This window comes from Megalopta genalis, chromosome 2 (assembly GCF_051020955.1).
Source record: "Megalopta genalis isolate 19385.01 chromosome 2, iyMegGena1_principal, whole genome shotgun sequence".
Taxonomy (NCBI): Eukaryota; Metazoa; Arthropoda; class Insecta; order Hymenoptera; family Halictidae; genus Megalopta; species Megalopta genalis.
Genome location: NC_135014.1, coordinates 31,904,054 through 31,926,733, shown reverse-complemented (window position 1 = coordinate 31,926,733; position 22,680 = coordinate 31,904,054). Strand labels below are relative to the sequence as shown.

Below are 22,680 nucleotides of genomic sequence, written 5' to 3'. Positions count from 1 at the left end.
ACCGCGAGAGTTTCGATCGCGAACAGAGCGTGACCCGTAGGCCGGGCGATTTATTATAATTATATATTAATATTAATATAATAATAATAATAATAATATTATAATATTATATAATATATAATAATTAATATATTATATTATATATAATATATTAATATAATAATAATAATATAATAATATTATAATATTATATAATATATAATTATATTAATAATATTATATTATATATAATATATTAATATAATATAGTAATATAATTAACTGCGACTGGAGAATTGGCTCTGAATTAGTCTTTAATCAGGTCAACCGTTACAAAATGTGTAGCCACGAGGCTGCACCCTAGAGTCCCGTGCTCTTTTTACGATATTTGCAAGGGATGTTAATGATGATTTGCTCGCGCAGTTGCCGGAAATCTTTTCTCGCAACGGTACGGTATTTCGGTATTATAGATTTCGTCGATAGTCGCTAGAACGCAGGTGGTCAGCGCGATTACTATTCGACTGCATTACTATTCGTTCGCGATATAAAACGTGATTCCACGTATTCGCGATAAAATGTTCGTACAAAATGCACGAGGGCACGGTAGCGAACGACTGAAAATCGGCTCGCACACGCTGACGCTGCTAGGATTCCCGAAATCTTCGCAATTACCGAATTTGAATCCTTAGCAAAGCTCGCGAAACGTGCAAGAATCTCCGAGCTGACCGAAAGAGTTGAATATCGGCGATCGCTGCGCTTCTCCTTGCAACGCGAAGTCTTCAAGGAAGTCATCCGCGACGGAAATAACGCGAAACTCCGTCCAACGACTCCGTCAAAATTCCCGGGAACGGAAACAAAAATCCGAGCTCCTCGAAATCTAATCCGTACCTCGCGCCTACTTTCTAGCCGCCTCGCGAAAACCGACGAAGGATCGCTAAATGCAACTTACCCTTTCGCGCACCCTCAAGCCCAACGGGACCGCAGATCCTCCCGGCTCCTGTGTCCCCGTTTCCTCGGGTCCGCCGTAACACACTCGATAGTTCACTCAACAGTGATCCTTCGCGATTTTTCGACAACGACGGTAACCGATCCTCCGTACCCCCCACTCTACTAATTAGCGGACCTTGGCCCGATTGGTTCGCCTAATCACGCCGTATGGAGTTCCTACAGAACCGTTTGCGAATGGTCGTTGCCCCGAGGCCGATTCCAACTTTTCTCGCAGGGTCGCGGGTTGCCGTCGCTCCGGCGGCCGGAGAAGTCCCAGACATCCTCTCATCATGGAGTCCTTCCTTGCAGGGTCTGACGGCTGGAGGACATCAAATGCGAACGTTCTTCGGAACTCCGGTGATTTATGGGCCGTGGTCCTGGACGTTCCCGGGTTTCTTCGCACCTGTGCGGAGTGACCCTGATTCTTCGACTGCGCGCAGGATACTTCGGGATGACCAGTAAATTAGAGTACGGTCCTAAAATCCGGTGGCAGCCTCGGGGCGCCCTTTTAGAGGGTTTTAGGCGAGTAGTTGCTTCGTCCCTGAAATCTCCGCCGGGTCAGGGCCGAGGAATATTAATTGGAAAGCCGCGATGACACTGTATTCTCCTCGAGGAGAAAGCGGTCCGGTTCGCTTCCCGGTTCCTTCCGCTATTTTATAGGGAAAAAAGCGACGTCGCAGAACTCTGCGTTCGTCATATTATCGAGGATCAATTTCTATAACTATGGATCGAAGTACGATGGATTTACAGAGCCGCCCGAAATCCGCAGGAGATTCGAGACGTTCTCAGAAAACAACAGGGTGGTTCGTTCAACAAAAGGTTCTTTATTCAAATCAATCGAATTAACAATCCGAGATAGCTTCTTAACAAAAGGAGGTCCTTCGTCTTGTTAAACGTGATAATACTTTTAAAACCGCGCCCGTTCAGTCTCTCGCGCGGATCGCCCGCGCGATCATCCCCTCGATCAAGAACGATGAAACAGTTTCACTCGAACGGCTTCGCCTCGTAGCCACTTGGCAGGGGTCGAACGGCGGCCAGGGGTTCACTATCAACCACCCACCCGCGCCGTTCACCGCGACGACTAGTGCCAGCTCAGTCCCATCCCCGAATAAACACTTATCCGACTATCTCTTCGCAGCGTCTACGAAGCTCCGGTCTCCGAAAGTTCAAGCTTTGAACGCGACACGATCTGTCGGCCGAGCGAAGGATCAAACGAAATCTGGACAGCCGCGCCGCTCCATGGACAACTATACCGCATATTTAATATTTATAATACAAATGAAGATCGCGGCGATGATCTAATGATGGGTGACGTAGGTCTGCGTGTTCTGCTGGCAGCCGGGCAGCAGGTTCGACGTGTCCTCCTCGGCCGAACTGCAGAGCATGCCGACGAGGGTGTAATCGACGAACGGCGGCAGATCGAGCTCGCTGACGTCGCCGTAGCTGTTCATTTGCGTGGTCCCGGTGTTCATGGCCATCTGCGGCAGCCTCGTGTCTAGCACCTCGCAGGTGTAATGGCACCGGTCGTTGCTGGGATAGAAGAAAGGTTCCGGGCTGTTCTGCGACTGGATGTCCATGCCGCTCGAGTCCGGGAGTAACAGTCTTTCGGTGGAGTCGGGGGTCTCGTGGCTCCCGTAGCTCGGCTGCAGTCTCTCGTCCAGCACCATTCTGTTCGAATTCTGGTGGCACCGGCTCGCCATGTGGCTCTTCTCCTGCTCGAACATCTGATTGTAGCCGGCGTCGTACGAGAACTGCTTGTTGTTCTCTGCCGGGCTGCGGCCAGGGCGAGCCTCCGTCAGCTCGGTCTCCTTCTTCGGGTACATGTTGTAGTTCTCGAGCAGGCTGGGTTGACAGTTCTCCTTCGGGAAGCAGTTCGCGTCCCTTCTGGTGGTCATCAGTCCCTCGTCCTTCTGCGGATCGAAGCCCGGGAAGGTCAGACGGTCGTCCTGGCTCCAGTAGCCCGGCTGCTGCTGGTCGTTCTTCACCGTGCCGTCCACGAAGTTCTTGTGGTTCTGGTTCCGCTGGTACTCCTGAAAGTTCAGCGCGTTGTTCAGGTGGTTCTGGCTGATCTCTTTCTCGGGGACGAAGTGGCTGTTCACCGGTCTCTTCCCGCAGAATCCGTTCGCGTCTTTCTCCGGCTCGAAGCCCGGGAACTGCAGCCTGTCGTCCTGCGGCATGCTCAAGTGGCTGCTGCTCGAGTCCTCGCTCAAGAACTGGTTCCAGTAGGCCTGGTCCTGGTGCTGCTTCATCTCGTACTTGATCGTCCCGCTGCCGAGGTCCAGCAGCGTGGGCGGCGATCTGGCCACGTCCTGGGAGTTCAAGGGGAATTCTGGCCGCAGCGGTTGGTCCAGTTGGAAGATCTCTTCTGGTTGGAATAGTTCGCCTGTGAACGACGGGAAGTCCGGGTAAGAAGCTTCCTGGGGCACCTGGACCGGTAGACTGTAGCCCAACGCGTTCTCTTGAGGCTGCACAGGGTCCTGCATCCAGTAGGGGGTGTCGTTTGAGGGTGTTTGCTGAGGGTACATCGTCGTCTGATGGTGGTGAGAGGGTTGGTACGTGGAGATGTTCGTTTGGAGGCCGCACATGCACTCGAACGGTGGACAGGAGCATGAGTACCCTGAAACGAGAGGAAGTGGTATTAATTTTCAGGATTAATGGGGATGATTTAGAATTTTTTAATTGCAACTAGATTCGGATGATTTGTTTCTTTGTTGTTTCTATTCTGCTGCTGTTTTTGAGTCAGCTGTATATTATAAATAATATATAATATAGTAATAATATATATAATAATAATAATGATAATATAATATTGTCTTTAATAAAACGCGAAATTGGCGAGGTTATGTGTACTATTTAGTATTTTATTATTGGCCTACTAATAGGACTTTCACTAATTATCGCTCATATGTAAATTATACAATATTATTTGTAGCAGCCTTTAAAATATAAAATAAATAAATATTGAATCAAGCTCTATTGAATTTTGTATTGTGGTATTTTATAATAATTTCGACGATGCTCGCTAAGATCTACAGTCAAATTTCAACACGTATTATTAATTACGAGTTCGAGTAAATGTACGACTAAACAGAAGTTAAAGTAATTATATTATATATATTATAAAACTAAAATAATTATGGACAAGTTGAAAATCTATAATAATCCATTCGCGATAGAAATCGATTTGAATTTCCGCGGGCAATTGGCAGTGAGCCTGGTAACTGGCGCCGCCTGGCGGTTAAAGCTCGTATTAATGGTTTCGAAGAGAGCGGGAAGAGATCAAGCTCGTTTCTGTCTCGGGTAAAATACGATTTCTATCGTCAATTTCTCGCAAATTACACGGCGATAGCTTCGCAGAACTGTTTTTTATTCGTGGGGATAATAGACAAAGTATTTCAAAGCTTGAAAGATATAAACCTTTGTCCGAAATCAGCGGCGGTGGTTGCGTGGCTCTTGCGGGCTGTTCGATCGCTTCCGAGCTCGGTCTTTTCGTTCCTCTCAGTGACATTAACTGTAACAAAGTGAACAAATTTCATCGTTTGTTGTGTCCGAATTTTTTGAAGAAAAGGCGAGTGCTGTGTCAAGTAACATCTGTCGACCGGCGACCAGTATTCTACTGTGAAAGTCAACTTCCGGTGAGTCGCGATACATACAGGGTGGCCTAAAATTATAGTATTTCCGGAAAATGGGGGGTTCCTCAGGTCATTTGAAGCAACTTTTTCGAAAAACGAAATTGCAATCCGCGACTTTATTTACGAGTTATTAACGATAAACTGTGACCAACGAGAGGCGAGCGCGAAGCCCAGTTCCGTTCATTGGCTCGCGCCAGCTGATCTCGCCTCTCATTGGTCACTGTTTTTCGTTAATAACTTGTAAACAAAGCCGCGGATTGCATTTTCGCTAAGGAAAAAGTTACTTCAAATGACCTCAGGAATCAGCCGATTCATCAATTCTAACACCTCGTACTATTTTACAAAATTATATTAAAATGTATCCATTAAAAAAAACCTATTTATATATATTTATAAATATTAAAATTTCGGAAAGTATTTTGAAATAATTTATATAAAATCTATGACATTACTTATTTGTTTATTATTCAATCAGTAGCAAATTGTGCTAGGACCAGATATCTCAAGTATTAATTTATTAATTATTCCAGTCTGGAAGCATTCTTAAATTACACGTTCTTGCAATTATTATCTATATAGGTATTTAAATATCACATAAAATCATTTTTACCCTTGCCTCGTTCAATGCCTGCTTAACAATTTATCCGAACTCTAATTACTAAATTGCAGATTTTGCAAAACAAAAATTGTTTACACTCATTGAAACAAACGCGAACTATATAAACATTTATTTGTTTATATACCGATTTTAACGATTTAAGAGTAATTCTTAACAGAGTTATTTTAACAGCTATTTATAATTCGTTCAAATAGATTTGCTATTTCGATTCACTCATTTCTGTCTCATGAATGCATAAAATTAATGCATTAATAGTTGGAAAGAAAGTTAGAACAGTCTGTTCCCAGTTTCTGAAAGTATCGTTCCCGAAGTGATTAGATGCTGCTAGCAAGCGAAGTTAGGTGAAAAGAACATACTTTCGAGCCCAGAGCAGCCTCGCTGGCTAAGAGAACAGCGAGTCCTCGCACCCTTCTACCGGCGCCCACGCTTCTTCTCGCCTCAGACGTAGATTTCGCTTCCGGTCGAGGATGGTCGTGTTGTCCTTTCGCTTGAAAGAATATCGCGTGCTCGGTGTGCCTCCAGAAATGCGTCACAGGGTAACCGCAATGACCACGGCACGAGAGGATCTCCAAACGGCCCGTGCATTGCCTGTTAGGGCACGGTTTCCCTTGTTGCTTTTTCCTCGCCTAAACAATAACGATTGTTTGTCACGATTAATTCGCGATCTCCTTAAACTATACTAAAAAATTTATCTCCTTAAACTATAGTAAAATTGTTGAGAATCTCTCTGAGACGATAACAGTGCCCAGATTTAACCCTTACGCGATATGCTAGAGTCACGAGTGACCTAATATTGTATTTCTTTTCTAGCAGAAGTTTAATTCTCCGTACTTTTATTATTTTATACACTAACTAAGAATAATATGCAGTCGATGCTTTATTTATGGAATTAGATTGACACATATTTTCGCACCTTCTACTTCGCGATTTTAACGTAGAGCCTTGTTCATTCGATCTAGAGAAAACTAATTATTACAGAGAATATTTTTCATTTTATTGAAGGAAACGACAAGTTGCGATATGGATATTCTTTAAACATCTGAAAAGGATCAGAGCAAAAATTCGAACACAAAGGAAGATGTCCTTCGAAGTGTTCTCTCTCTCTCTCTCTCTCTCTCTTTCTCTCTCGGATAACGTAGATTGAAAGTAAATTACATTTTATCTTTGCAAAGATTAAAAATGCTGTCTTATCGAAATGATGATTGATAACGATGGATTTCGATGATCACCTAAGCTCACCTTGTCGCAAATAGCCGGTCGAAGGTGAACCCTTCCACCGCCAGGTAGGATGCACTCCTGCGAGCACACAAGGACACCGAGGCACGATTTCTTCAGAATACTGACATTATGATTGTTCGTGTTCCTCATCGCCCAACCTGAGGCGTGCCTTCTTGCCTCTTCGCAGTCTGGCCCGTAGACCCTTCTTACGTGTCCGTCTGCCCATTCGCACCAAGGATCGTACTCCACCACCTTGAAATAAATCATTCCGTTAATTTCCTCGGCCCCGTACGACGTTAAAACTTCTCTTTTTTTTACGACGTAAGCTCACTCTGTATCCTAAAACACCGTTCACCGGAATGCGTGACGATTCAATTTTCATGAGAAAAACTTCGTTCGACTTCACACGGATGATTTAGACCCGAACTTTTAGGGGATGGTTATGTCTCGTACTTTTTAACCATTGCGCGTTGTTACACTCCTCGAATCGAGCACGACCAAAATTATTTTATAATTTAGGAGATTCGTTCATTTACTGCTTTTGTGCACATAATATAATAATGTCAAATGATAATGTTTATGATAATAATGCACGTTAGTTTGTACTGTAATAATAAGTGCTATAACAATGCCAGACTATTTAACAAATTCCTCAGATAGGAAAGATACGAATATGACAATTCCTTGACACAACCTTGACATAATCGATTAACAATGCATAATAATGACACTCGAACCGCGACTGTTTTGATAAAAATATCAATATATACTTATAATTTTATTCATCAAATTCTTTCAACACATTTTTGACAGTACTCGTTCCAGTCATGTTAGTTTCTCTGTAAACGTTAACATTCTAGCAATGAACCATTTCTAATTTTCTTCATTAATTTTTGTTGATATATTTGTTATGATATTCCTAGACACATTATTAACAATTCATCGTCAGTAACCACGTAGTGAAAAAATATTAATTCTTTGGTTCCAAGTGGACCCGAATCACGAAGTCCAAGCGTTACAGGAACATTTAACACTAAACCTACCACCGCCGGTCAAATGACCGGTTTCACATTTTTTATTTCATAATTGTCGAAGTCACGAAGCTGCTTTCATTAAAAATCGTTCAATATATTTCTTCGTTCAGGCACATACTATTATAAAAATCGTAGAAATTTCGAATAAATCCTATCTTGTAATTCTTATGAAGCAATTTCTGTTAGTCGCTTTCAGCCCTTGGTATGTTTAGGGTTAAATTAATTGTCAGAAGTTATGCAGTTTCTGAATATGCAGTCAATATATGTATATTCTGGATCGAAACGGCCAATTTTACGAGACTCTTGCTAGAACAGTAACTAAAAAGGATCCGCAGAAAGCTGGTCATTGTCGAAACTACGTGGAAATAACGTTTCCTTGCGCCGCCATAAAAATCGCCCGCGACGAATCCCGTTCGTGAAAGCATCCCCTGATTTACAGTCCCGTGTAAAATATTTCGCACGTAGATTCGGAAAACGTGTGAGCACATATAAAGGCAATAATTCACAAGCAGCCTCCCGTAAACAGTGTCGTATTCTTCGCCGGACTACCTGGCCGCGTTTTTGTTCCGAAGTCAGTAATTCTCAACGTGTGACGGTCGTTTCCTTGACCATACACGGGGATTACCCAGAGCACGAGATTTAATTGCGCCTCGAGGGCGGGGGAATAATTACCCTCGGTACGTTCGAGTCGTTGATGTCCCATTCCTGATGAGGGTGCTGTTGTTGCTGATTGCCGGCCACCGTCGCTGACATCGTCGGCGACCCAACGCGACTCCTTCAACAGAAAATCACATCCTTGCTGCAGAAACGATGACAATCTTTAATGAATTTCGTATGCTTAACACTAAAACCAGTCGACAATCGAATTGCCTTCTTCGTAGATTTTATTTTGCTATTTTGTACAGTCGGTGTGAAAAGTATTCGCACAGTGATCAATAGAAAGTAAAACTATGGATATCCATGCTAGTAATTAATTTTAGGAGGAAACAATGATTAATAAATATTCCTAGACGTTCGAGGAATACGTTTTTTGTGAACAGAATTTTATTTCCCTTTGGCATTAGAAAAATATCAGAAACAGACGCGTAGAAAGAATTCGCATAATGAACAATACAAAGTAAAACTATGGATATCCATGCCAGTAATTAATTTTACGGGGAAACAATGATTAATAAATATTCCTAGACGTTTGTGGAATACATTCTTTGTGAACAGAATTTTATTTCCCTTTGGTATTAGAAAAATATCAGAAACAGACGCGTAGAAAGAATTCGCATAATGAACAATACAAAGTAAAACTATGGATATCCATGCCAGTAATTAATTTTAGGAGGAAACAATGATTAATAAATATTCCTAGATGTTTATGGAATACATTTTTTGTGAACAGAATTTTATTTCCCTTTGGCATTAGAAAAATATCAGAAACAGACGCGTAGAAAGTATTCGTACAGTTAAATTGATAAACGAGAAAATACTATGAAGATAAATTATATCATTAACGGTTTAATAATTTGTGGGATTTTTATCTTAAAATAGCGGCGTCGAAGGAAGAAAGCTAAGTTATTCGTCTCCTCCTCCCAAAAGAAGACTTAAATAGGATGGTCCTTGTTTATCGACATTCTGTTTTCTTCGGTCGCATACTAAATTGTGACACTTGATGGGAAAATGATGCGTGCAAAATTTAGAAGCAATCAGACAACGGGAACAAATGCATTTGCGTCAACGTTTAAACAATTGTAACCCTCGTAGCGCAGGTGGATCATTTATCGTTGTTTTAATCGAGCCTTGTTGCCATCGAATGTGTTTAAATTTGTTGTCTCCTGGATGTTGTATATTTTGTATCTATTTTATGCCACTCCTCTAGTAAAACGGCACACACAATTTCAATCAATTCAATCTCATTATTTTCGCAATGGAATAAGCGTTGATCGCTGTTAGAGCTCACTAAGTTTAACCCTAGAAAGATAACCATATGGCAACGTACGTAAAAGATAACCATACGCTTCAGAGGCGCATGCTTTTCTAAGGCGTCAATTTTATACTAACAATGGATATTTATTTAAGTTAATCTAGTCATTTTAAAGGTTTGGCATTATTGTAAAAATAAAATGCATTTATATTATATTTTTTTATATTTTAAGTAATTTTAAACTTAAATCACTAGACCTCTATGAAAAATTAACAAAAATCAACAGTCTTCGCAGGCGCCTCTGCGACGTAGGTTATCTTTCTCGGGTTAACACCGAACGAATTGGATGAATCGTGGCACCTTTTCTCCAGTAACTTTACGCCCGGATAAAGTTGAAAATATTTCTGGAAAGACGCGCCGGATTGGTCGGATTGTTCGTACCATTTTATCGACAGCGATCGACTTAACCGGCGGCACTAGCGAATCTCGTGATTTACGAACGAGTTACAAACAAGCCCTGATTTATGAATCCGCCGAGGAGCCCATAAAAAGTGGGCACAAGAGGGATCGTTTTCCGAAGGAATACATACGAATGAACGAATAAACGAACGAACGAACGAACGAATATCCAAGGGAAGAAAATTCTCGATGGAAAGCCCGACTACCGGAGATCGATGTTTTCCCACTGCGATCAGGAATCGTTCGCGGCGAACATAAGGATTCCGGAAAGCCGGTGGACGTGGCCGTTGTCAGGCCACCCACGGGCTCCCATAAGTATGGCGCGAGGTACGGCCAGGTACGCACCATAAATCGGGATTTTATCTCGAAGCTGCTGGCCCCTTGGCACGTCGGCCATTGCGTAATCCTAAATTGGTCTTGCGGCCCGATGCAGCGAGCTTTAGGTTTCGGGAACTCAAGGTCGACCTTTCTTTATTAACCTAATTTCGCGTGCTAGTCGGCTCGTTACGCTTCGCGGCTCGATCGCCGCTCTATGATCCTCGTTTCCTGTGGATCGGGAGACATTGAAACTTGATTTTCTTGGTGATGGATTGTTATTATTGTTATTATAATTACAGTTGTAGCAGCAGTCTTATGGAGCTTGAGTATTAGCTTGTATTTATTTCTATAGATTCATTTTTGTTCCTTTTTATTTTCACATTTTCTTCATTTTTAATTCATTTTGCGTAAATTCATTTTTCAACCCTTTTAGCGCGGAAAACGATATGTCGTTGTTGACTATGCTTGAGGAAATGTTGTTCTCTTAATATATTTATATTAATATATTAAGTTTTATATTAATATTTTAATTAATATATTAATATTTTTCTTTATATGTTCTCTTAATATTAATATTTTTATTTCTTATTTCTTCTTCATCTTTGAATTTTCCAATTATCAGGTTTTCGGAATTATTATAATTTCTGTCCGGAAAATTCTCAGAAATGATTTTGAAATTTAACGCAATCATAGTCTCATTGGAGGAATCATAGTATGCTAAAAGTCTCCGTCAGAATGAAATAAAATTTAGAGTCCAATTGTTCTTATTATTATCAGTCAAAAACGTTTAAAATAATGCTTCAAAAATAACAACATGCAACTATGTTTGACAATCAAACGAAACCATCGACTCTTTTAGCGTCGAAAATTAGTATTAAAACAATGACAAATCATCCTCCTGTGCTACGAGGGTTACAATTATTTAAACTTTATTTAAATATTATATTAAATATTATAAGCTTTATTTAAACTTATTTAAACTTAAACGCAAGAGTGCATTTGTTGCCGTTGCCTGATTGCTTCCAAATTGTGCACGCATCACTTTCCCATCAAGTGTCACAATTTAGTATACGACCGAAGAAAACAGAATGTCGATAAACAAGGACCACCCTATTTAAGTCTTCTTTTGGGAGGAGGAGACGAATAACTTAGCTTTCTTCCTTGGACGCCGCGTATTTTTAGAATTCGTGGGTCCACGATGATGTAAGGTCGCGTAGGTTACGCTCATTGGATCCGACTGGTTTATCGAGTATTGGCCGCGAGCAGGTCACTTCGCGAATATTCGCCGGTAAATTATCGTGCGTTTCGGGGGCGAAGCTCGCCGCTTGATTTCGACGCGGGATCGTCGGCGTACGTTATAAACATCGCCGGCCGGAGTGTCATTGACCATGAAGAGGCCCATGAAAGAAGCGGCTCGCCTACGTCTTCTGGTGCCAACCTGCTGTCGATGGCCTTTCACTTCCATCATCTTTCCCCTTCGTTACATAGAATTCTTCGAAATATCTTCGGCCTATTGTCCGGTACGCGCATCAAAACCGTTGCCCAATTTCTCACAAAAATTGTGCATGATATTGTACATGCGTACAGTGTCGGACATGATCGAAGATCGGGGACGGGATGGTCAATGTTCGAGAGAAACAAGCATCTATTTAATAATAATAATATTTATTGATACATAGGTACACAAAAAGCTCCGTTGTTACAAACAGCTTAAGACTATTCGCAAACAATGAAAAGAAGGTAGAAAAAGAAAAATGGAATGAAAATATGGAAAAGGAAAAGTAACAATGATAATGAATATAAATTAAATCGCAATAAAAGAGAAAAACGAGAAACAATAATTGATGATAATAATAATAAAGGTAATAATGACAATAGTAATGTTAATGATAATAATAACAATAATATTAAATCATGATAATAAGAACAAAAATAAATGATAATAATAACAATAATAGTAAATGATAATAGTAGTATCTCTAAATAAATTTAATTTTCACATCGAGTCTCGAAGGTTTGTCCGAAGAAGACCTGCAACCAGCAGCTTTCTGAAAACGATCGACGTTCAAAATACATTTTCATTAAGCTTTCAGGTCAGCTAGAAACGTTGAGATGCGAAAATATCGCAGAATAGACAGTCGATGCCCAAAGGATCTTCCACGTAGCTTCCAAATTGATATAAAATATCAAACGGCAAAACTTGATGGAATATCGACTACTCCAAAACGTTAGCCCGCAATTATCAGCTTTTCGAATACACAAAATGAAAGACAGCTCGAAACTGTCGATCGAAGGGACACGATAACGCGGCACAAAATTGCTAAATCGAGCGTTTCGCAAATGGAGCAACAGTTTCAAGAACGAACGAGCCATCAAGCCATCGTCAGCTCGAACGACGACGCAGGCAGCGTCTCGCTAGGAATTTTATAGACCGCGAGGATCGACCGTCGATCGAAATCCATCGAGCTTTCGCCGATCTTTGCGGATCGTCGAAGCGGAGAGCCGTGCAAGACCAACAGGCTTCGAGTAGGTGTTCGAGGATCGTAAACGTCCATCGCGCGACTCGATAAAACCCACGGAAACGATGTGTGCACGCACCTAACGCGTAACCTGTACAAACGCTCTAGAAGGCATGCCTGGGGCCTCCTCGAGGACCTTGGTCCCATCGCCGCGCGCGATTCGCGGGGCTCAAACGGTCCGCGGACTTACAGGGTGCGTCACAGCGCGGGGACTTGCACTGTATATTTGATCGCGGGGACGATTACTATAAATTTCGCGGCCGGCTCAAGCGTTATTTACAACTCCCAGTCAATCTGCACTGCTGTCGACATGTTGCAATTTTTTTCCTTCGTTCGGGTAGCTGAAATTGACTCGGGAAATAATTTGGGAGCAATGGTAAAAAGTTTTCCGATTCGATTGTAGGAAACAGAAGGCGAATAAAAACGTTTCTCACTGTTGCTAATAGTTTCGATAAATCGGGGAGAATGCGAGGACATTCTTCGATTCTTTCGATGCCTTCACTGTTTCATGTTTCACGCAGTTAATTTGATCGCAAATGCATAAAAATCGCGGAAGATCAATAGAATCGCGATAGAAACGACGCTGCTTAATATCAAGGAATGCCTACTTTTCCAAGATATGCAGTTAAATTAGCTTCAAAGCATAATTCAGCATCAACTGGTATTTGCTATTAAAACACAGGAGATAAAAATATCACCTGGAAATTGTTGCACTTCAAACACTTTTTGGAAAGTGTTTGATCAAAGACGAAAGGTAATGGAATAATAAAGAAAATATGGACTCCATTTCACAGACATTCAACACTAAATTCAGTTAATATGTTCCCGATTAAATTACATTCAAAGCATAACTCAGAATCCACCGATGCTAGTAAAATCACTGCAGGGAGAAATATCCCTTAAAAAGTGCGCTTCGTTGGAAAGCGTGCTCGGCCGGCGTACCAATCTCACAACTGCGCTATCGACGATGTTTACAACAATTCTGAGCTTCATACAACATATTTTTGAAGCTATTTCTTGCCTCTAGACAGATAGAAAGGTATTTATTAGCCCCTCCCTTGTTCCCAATGTAACAGCGATCTAGTCGATTTAATTGCCGAAAATTGTGCAATCGAGCGAACGATTTCGATCGAATGCTCGAAAGTGTATCGCGTCTCACAATCTAAACCTGTGCTATAAATCTTGAACGTTCATTAAAATCAGTACAGTACCTATATCGTCCACGAAGAGTGAAGAGCGCGGCGTAACTACCAATTTCCCGGCAGATTTAGCGCAAAGATGGCGCCCGGGCGCAGGTCCGAGCTTCCCACAAAAATCGTCTGCTGTCATTCCCGCGGGGGGTACTACCGGTTGAAAGCTAAATAAACAATCGGCCGGAGGGTTAGCCCGAGGAGCGGACAGGGCCCAGCGTGGACCAGGACCGTAATTATTTCGGTTTCGACCGGCAGCTACCTTGGTCCCTTGTGGTGTGCAGTTCGGGGCGATAATTCCACGGCTCGCGTCCGCTCGATCCGTTATGCTGGAGGCAAAAGGAGCAAGGGATCGCAAGGAGAAAGAGCGAGAGGGAGGCATAGAGAGAGAGAGAGAGAGAGAGAGAGAGAGAGAGAGAGAGAAAGCGAGAGAGAGGCATAGAGAGAGAGAGAGAGAGAGAGAAAGCGAGAGAGAGGCATAGAGAGAGAGAGAGAGAGAGAGAGAGAGAGAGAGGGAGAGAGAGCGAGAAGGAGACTCGCGTTCCCGGCACGCAAAGCGTTTTACTTATATACGGTTGTTACGTCGACACCTTTCGGGGACGAGAAGGGAGCTGCCGGGTGGTTGTCGAGGAGAGCTTGCGAGGGAAAGAGGGTGAGGAAAAGGAACGCGACCGCATCCTCGGCGCAGAGGGAGAGGAGAGGCAGCGGCTAGGTGAATGATTGCCCGGATCGGTGATAAAGTCATCGCCTTTAGCACCGGCGTAAGATGATACATCGGCGGACGATGCTGCGAGGAGATTGTCCCGCGCGGTCGAACAGACTCGCGCGCCGACCGGCCAAGATACGGACGAGCACACCAAGCGAGATGCGAAATCCTCGCCGCGAAAGCGAAGAAAAAACGGGAGACCAGAGACTATATCCTCGTTCCGGTCGGTATGGGTGCCTTCAGAATTTCAGATATTAAGGCTGATACCGCGAGCCCGCTAAAATATCACGCTTCTGACCCGCCGGGATCCGAGGAGAATCCTTTTTCACCTACACGCTCGCTCGCTCGCATGCTCGCTCGTGCCGCGCCGCGCCGCGGCGTCCTCTCTGCGGTCAGCAGGATCGTCTAGCTAAGGATCGTCCAACGAGATTAACTTCTAAACGAGTTAATCCGCGCCGACGGCTCTTCAGCCGGGGCCCGCGATTTCCTACGTCTATTTCGATTTTCTTCTCGCTATCCAGGCCTCTGGTTCTTTCGTTTGGATCTTTGGTCAATGATTTTTGCTCGGAGATTTTTGCCCAAAGACTGTTGGCCACAGATTTTTGGTCGAAAACTGGTGGCCAGAGATTTTTGGTCGGAAACTGGAGGCCAGAGATTTTTGGTCGAATACTATTGGTGGTCAAAGACTGTTGGCCACAGATTTTTGATCAGAAATCTTTGGTCAAAGACTGTTGGCCGGAGATTTTTTATCAGATTTTTGGTCAAAGACTGTTGGCCACAGATTTTTGGTCAGAGATTTTTGGTCAAAGATTGTTAGCCAAAGATTTTTCATCGAAGATTTTTCGGTCAAAGATTGTTAGCCAAAGATTTTTCGTCGAAGATTTTTCGGTCAAAGATTTTTCGTCAAAGATCGCTGGTCAAATATTGTTGGCCAAAGATTTTCGGAAGTCTTGGTTCCGAAGTGAGATATACCGCAGTTTCAGGCATTTTCTGATCGAATCCGCAAGTCTAATTACAACGAATCGAAGAACATCTTTCAAGTCGGAACGGAAAATTTTCTATGCATCTGGAAAATTGCAATGGACGACGTACGGAAACTTCTAAAACGAAAAGCATGCTCTATTCAACGACAGCAACATTCCTTGTGCGTTCCGATAGCGTCCAATAAAGTTTGAATAGGAGAGCGTTCGTACATTCCGTGTCGCTTTTTCCATGCGTCAAAAGAATTGCGGGAAACGCAAAGAACGTCTCGGAACGAAAGTTCGATATCCCGACCATAAATTACAGGAAGCTTCGGAGAGACGCGTTCTCGAGTTCCCAGGTAATTCCGCTTGAAGCAGATGAAATTCAACGGCGGACGTTGGCCGAAGAATACAAATACCTTCAATGTTTGCCGATCCAACTGATTACACACGCGATGATACCGCGTTGGCGGCGTACGGAATATCGTCTCGGACTATTTCGCGCTCGAGGACCGCGCATTCCGTTATTATTCGCTAACAGACTTTTTCTTTGCCTACTCGCGCGCCATATACGACCCTCGTATTTTCATAAATTTCGCTGTCCCGCGATGCTCTATTGGGAACGTCGCATTCGTGTGCAAATTAAATTGAGCGTGCGTAAGTCGGAATCGGGTTCTTGGGAAATCGCGACGCTTTCGCGATGATACAAACATAAAGATCTTCTGTACAAAAATTAGCAATTTTCTTTAAGCTTAGTTTTCGGAATTGCAGGGGGTCGTAATTTCTGTTTTCGACCAGTTAGATATTTTATAGTTTGAATAAGTGTGATTGATCACATTCGAATAAGGATTTTGTGAAATTATGATCATATAATGACTGCATAAAATGCTAAACATTGAAGATAATCAAAGAATTTAAATCGAGTTGTATTGTTTCAGTAAACGTTGTATTTTATATCATTTGCAATCCATTAAAATTATTTAAAATAGTAAATAAATGTCAAAGTAGCATATGCATCTTGGGATCGATGCAGACAATTTTTACTTTGCATAAATATCCACAATCTAAAAATCCCAGATGAAATCGCGACTGAAAAGCATTAAGTGCTCAATTAATTGCTGAAAACTTAAAAAGAACGACTGAGTGCTCCGATTTCGGATCTCCGCATTTTCCTTATAATTAAAAGAAAGATTGAGTGCTGCAATTTCAGATCTCTACATTTTTTTACGATTAAAAGTAAAGACAGAGTGCTCCGATTTCGGATCTCCGCATTTTCCTTATAATTAAAAGAAAGATTGAGTGCTGCAATTTCAGATCTCTACATTTTTTTACGATTAAAAGTAAAGACAGAGTGCTCCGATTTCGGATCTCCGCATTTTCCTTATAATTAAAAGAAAGATTGAGTGCTGCAATTTCAGATCTCTACATTTTTTTACGATTTAAAATAAAGACAGAGTGCTCCGATTTCGGATCTCCGCATTTTCCTTATAATTAAAAGAAAGATTGAGTGCTGCAATTTCAGATCTCTACATTTTTTTACGATTCAAAATAAAGACAGAGTGCTCCGATTTCGGATCTCCGCATTTTCCTTATAATTAAAAGAAAGATTGAGTGCTGCAATTTCAGATCTCTACATTTTTTTACGATTAAAAATAAAGACAGAGTGCTCCGATTTCGGATCTCCGCATTTTCCTTATAATTAAAAGAAAGATTGAGTGCTGCAATTTCAGATCTCTATATTTTTTTACGATTAAAAATAAAGACAGAGTGCTCCGATTTCGGATCTCCGCATTTCCCTTATAATTAAAAAAAAAAAAACGACCGAGTGCTGCACAATATCGGATCTCCACATTTGTCTCATAATTCAATATAAAGCTTGAGCGTTATCATAATCGTTGCTATAATTGAAAGAACAGAAGCAATTGAAAATGTTAATCGACGGCCGAAGAGCAATTACGTGGGGCATAATAGCCGTAATCGGAGAGTTTTTCGCGCTCGTATAACGAGTCCCACGCGTCCCTCTAAATTTGGATCTCTCCACTCCCGCCGTCGACTGTCTCTTTCACTTCCTATTTTTCTTCGGCCGTCTCACCTCCTTTCGCTCGGTCCCCGTGCGCGGATCCCGGAGGTGTAGGACCACTGGCGGAATCAGCGAAAAACCTGATTCACAAAAATCCAGCTGGACCGGTTTCGCGCGGCTCTATCGCGTTTCATTGGGTCTCATCGTGTTTAATCGAACCCCTTTCTTCTTTTTTTTCCGCCGCTCCATCGCCGACACCTATTATTCGCGTGTTTTTCACACTCCGTTTAGCAGCTTTTACGATCGGTAGTCACGAGAGAAAAACGTAAATACTACCGATGGCGCCAGAGTCCTCCTACTTTTAATTTCTGACGCTACTCGGCGAAATGATAGGGTATTTGATTACAGGCCTGGCTATTGAGCTTCGAAATTATCAATACGCCGGCTTTTTAAATCGGTATTACCTTCGTTCCACGCGGAAAAAACTGCCGTTAAGATCCCGGTGCAGTTTGCTTTGTTTCCGTTGTCTATGGAAACGCGTCCGGAATTTTTAATTGACGTTTGCTCGAAAATATACGAATCTATAATTCAATTAAATTCAATGAAATCCAATTAAATACAACTAAATTCAATGAAATTGAATTCAATTCAATTAAAGTCAATTAATATCAATTCAATTCAATTCAATGTGATTAAATTGAATTAAATTTATTTATATATACTGGTAAACACACCTGTTTTTACAGCAATCGAGACAAGAAAACATCTTATTCCGAACGGCGAATGATCTTGAGAATCAATTCCGAAAATCGAAGAGCTAATTAAAAGGTTATCGACCACTTATTATTCATTTGTTTCTTCTGTCGCAAGAAGTGCGACTCGGAGCGAATTTTTCGAATGATCAAAACCGTAAAATTGATATCAAAATCTTTGGTACGTGAAACATCGAGCGTTCAACCCTTTGCACTCGGATGCTCGCGAAAACGAGCGTCACGCCCAAAATTCATGGCGTCATTAATACATAGTCCGTGAACAGTCAGCTTCCATTCGGCTGCCAGGGGATCCTTTTGTAGCAAAAGGATCCTGACGGAGTCGCGGGAGAGAAAGAGAGACGAAAGAGAGAGAGAGAGAGAGAGAGAGAAAGAGAGACGAAAGAAAGAAAGAGTGAGAAAGAGTGAGCGGGGCTTAAAGACTTCCTCACCGCCGCGGACAGGGAGAGAACGTTCTCGAGATTCGAGATAAAGGGAGATCGTTTTACCCGCGGACATTCGTTTAATCTGTCTTCGAGGTGTTGGGCCGTGATCAATGGCGTGGCGCTGGTACATCCGTAATCGGGTTTTCACGAATAGACGGCGACGATCCTTCCCAGTTGGACCGCTCGATTATCCTTTCCGATGAACAGGCCTTGGGAGCGATTGATACCATTTGTTCCGCCATTTAATGACGATTAGGCCCTCTTTTTATTGCGGCTTTGAGAAAACCAGCACATCCTCTCCCTTCATTATAATCGGTATTGCTGATTTTATTTAGAATTTGTAACACTTTGCACTACGATTTCTTTCACAGCTATGTTGACCAATATTTCTTAATCTTTTTACCCGATAGAACGCGACAATTTCTGTGTCTTCTATGTCGCAATTTTTTGAGGACTTTTGTCTCGAATCAAATTTTCTTTTGATTTAAGAGGAACGGATAATTTGCTATTATTTCATGCAGTATTGTGTCGATTTTTAAAATTATTTTTGGAGTCGCCATATCTTTTTCTATCTGTGCTGAAGATTGCACTTAAAAAAAAGAAGATTGCACTTAAACGCAGTATGCGATGTTCTCTGAGTTAAAATGAAATTTTCATTTTCTCTGAATTATTTTTATGTTGAGGTCGAATTATTTTCTCTGTGGTAAAGCTTGCTCCAAGTGCTCCGTTAAATCATGATGAATTTACTAAACGTGGAATCATTTTTGTACCGAGATAAAACAAATAATACTTTGCTAGATATATTGTATTGAATATGATACTATATTCTATATATATTATTCTATTAAATTCTTCGATATATTTCATAACAATCTTCTGTTTCTAGTGCACAGACTGGACACTAAATCTACTGTTCCGATTCAAACGATCGATTTCGCATTGTTTCTTTAAAAATTGTTGACATTATGAAGACTTTATCACAAGGAGATGATCGAATAATATTTTATTTAAAGCGTACACTAATAATACAAATGGCGCAAGTGCTGAACAAATTCAGTCTTGTCAATCTTACAGAACAACATACGTCGATCACTTTTAGTAGTTTGTTGGTTTGGTATTAACAATACTTGTTAACCATACTTGATTTTATGTAGAATCGATAATTTTCAGTTCAAATTCGGACTCGTCGAAGGAAGAAAGCGAAACAGAGAAGCCATTGATCGAATTTCAGCAGATTTCGAGAACCAATCGAGCGATGCTGTAAATTCTCTCCAATTGTCCCTCGGCTTGTAAACAAAAATGGACAATTAGGGAAGCGGAGATACGATCGTTCGAGCCTTGCGGCTCATTTTTATAGCTGTTGACGGTAACTGCGAAAACAAGCCGCGAGGCTCGAATAATCGTGCTCCTTTTCGGAAATTGTCCATTTTCATTCGCAAGCTGAGAGAATTTACTTTAATGCCATTCCACCGAATTTCGAGATAGAAGTTCGCGCTTGAATCGATTCAGGGTAGAAAAATCGAAACCCGTGAACCAGTTAGGCATCCCCAACTCCATTGCCGTAGCTCGCCATACGATCCGCGAATCACATCCGTTAGATTCGTATTCGGCAGCCGTACGCACTGTGTCACGTCGCGCATGTGTGCTCGGCGCAGCGCTAGAATACCCATCGACCAATCGGGCCCCGTGATAACGCCCACACACCAATGAGAAACCCGCAGAACGCCCACTGATTAGATACTAGGGAAATCTCGCTGGCCGTCCAGGAAGAGAAATCGATGCCGAAATGGTCGCCACCTGCTCCGCGGTTTTCGAATTTCCATTAGACACCTCGATTATCTCGCTTCCACTTCGCGCGATTAAACGTTCGCGCGAGTGGAAATTCAATCGTCATATTCGATCACGAAATCGCGTGAAAATTAGATAGTTGCTAATACGTGAATTATAACAAAGTTGCAGATCCCAAAATTGCAGATTTTTGCGATATTGAGGTAACTGCTTTACGTTTTACAATTTTGCATAGTCCTGCAATTATTATCATTTTGACGTGTACTATGACAAATGGACAGCGGATTTTATGCTCAACTATGGAGACGTTAGAAGACTTTGCGGTTAATATTGCATTATTTCCAACTTATTACAATGATTAAAGGAGGAAAGACATTTTCATTTGACATACTTTTCTCATAGTTGACTAAGATCATGTTTATTCTGCATCAAAATCCGCAGTCTAGTGATCGAGACAAGGTGTAAACAATCTCCAGAATTTGTTCCGAAGATTCTCCACGGCTGCGTTTACTGCCACTCAATCGAAAGGATTCGTAAAGCGATAAACGAAAAATAAGACACTGAGATGAGAGATCAGATCGTCCACTAATATCCTAAAAAGTTCGGAGACAATGCTGTCTAATTATGACAGCAGGAGAATTCCGCGAAGCAAACTATGCGCGAAAAGTGACAGTAGCTCATCGTTCCACCATTCTACCAATCAGTGCTCGAATAAAATCCACGAATAAAATACATCAAGAAGCTTCAAACAGCTCATCGAAGCTGATTCATCACCCAGAATCAACCCCCGACAATTAATCGAGCAATGAACCTGCTCGCCATCATCCTCGATCAGAGGCTCGAAATCTCAGCCCCGCCAACGAAGAGAACCCATGACAGATACTTACAGAACCACCATAGCTGCTTCGTGGCTTCCTCAGCGAATGATCGACGGTCCAGCGATCTTGGAAGGATCCGAGTGGTCCAGCTGGTCGAAGGGACACTTCACTGACTACAGAGAGCAAGCTCTGTCGAAGAACCTCTAACAAGCGGAACTTGGCCTCCTCATAGCCCGAACCCCGGAGGACACTAGTCTTCAAGAAAAAAAAAAAACTCCACTGATCCTGGCGTGTAGGTCCCCGGTGATCGAGGAGCGTCTGGATCGCTCGAGGATCCTGCACGATCGTCGCCGAGGATCCTGGGACGCGTGAATAGCTGCGTGTCGATGCGTGCGACACGGAGTCGATTCGTGAACTGAGGCGCCTCCACTCTGACGCGTACTAGTTCTCGGGCCAGCACGTTGCCACCACGGTGGATAGTGTCCGACGGCGTGGTTAGTCCTGGCCGACGACAGGGAACGCCTAGGGGAGTGGCCAGGCCCGGCCAATCCGCTGCCAGAGTCCGCAGAGGGTGCATAATAGCCGGCAACCCCTCTCGACCCGGCCGAGGATCGATCACCGGCTCTATCCGCCGCTCCTCCTCGATGCGATACGGGGTTTATTGCTCCTGTTACGGAATCCCAGCTCCTCTGCTCGTCGATTTCCGGTTTTTTTCCCAGTCGACATCATGTCGAACCTATTCGCCGTCGAACCGATTGCCAGTCCTGAGGTCTGTTTGGTTTTCGTCGCGGTTCGCCCTGGGGTGAGTTCGCCACGATCTTTTGGAGGCTCGGGGATTGGCTGGGGTCTTGCGGTTATTCGGGGTAGGTTTCGGGGATGTTTCTCATCGGTTCGTAATGAGGACACGCGGTATTGACATGTTTTAACGTTGCTTTAACGCCGAGATTACCGAGTTCTAGAGGCGACTATGCGCGTTGTTTTGTAAGGATGACAGGACTGAATTTATTTAATAATTTCCGCTATTTTTATCGTAATGCGAGCTGGAATTAATTAATTTATTCAATGGTTTTTTATGGGAGAGTTTTAATAGTTTCAACAATTTGGATCGGCTTGGTCGGTTTAGTGTTAACTTACGGAAAGCTGAAGCTGGTTCATTAATTCTTTGACGTATTGTTTTCTTCGATGATCAGTGTTTGTTCGATTACGATAATTTTTTATAAGAAAAAGTAAATTTATATTTGTCAGTTTCTTTTATATTGTGTATTTACACTTACTTGAATATGGGATTTTCAATTATTGTGTTCTACGAAGAGAAATCTTCAAA

The 22,680-nt window shown here is 42.3% G+C and overlaps 1 protein-coding gene across 1 annotated transcript; it reads right to left on the bottom strand.

The window, feature by feature from the left end:
* Positions 1 to 1,770: 1,770 nt before the first annotated feature.
* On the bottom strand, positions 1,771 to 21,744 carry LOC117225399 (uncharacterized). The gene is made up of 6 exons (XM_033478937.2): positions 21,426 to 21,744; positions 8,142 to 8,244; positions 6,457 to 6,687; positions 5,574 to 5,843; positions 4,384 to 4,477; positions 1,771 to 3,583 (listed from the first exon to the last, which is right to left on the bottom strand). Exons 1-6 carry the CDS (start codon positions 21,434 to 21,436, stop codon positions 2,265 to 2,267), a joined length of 2,028 nt encoding a protein of 675 aa, XP_033334828.1. The 5' UTR covers positions 21,437 to 21,744; the 3' UTR covers positions 1,771 to 2,264.
* Positions 21,745 to 22,680: the final 936 nt, after the last annotated feature.

Coding starts and splice junctions, on each gene's coding strand:
- LOC117225399 (XM_033478937.2), bottom strand. Junction 5,844..6,456: donor GACCGGCTATTTGCGACAAG/GTGAGCTTAGGT, acceptor GTTATTGTTTAG/GCGAGGAAAAAGCAACAAGG. Junction 3,584..4,383: donor GCCGCTGATTTCGGACAAAG/GTTTATATCTTT, acceptor CTCTCGTTTCAG/GGTACTCATGCTCCTGTCCA.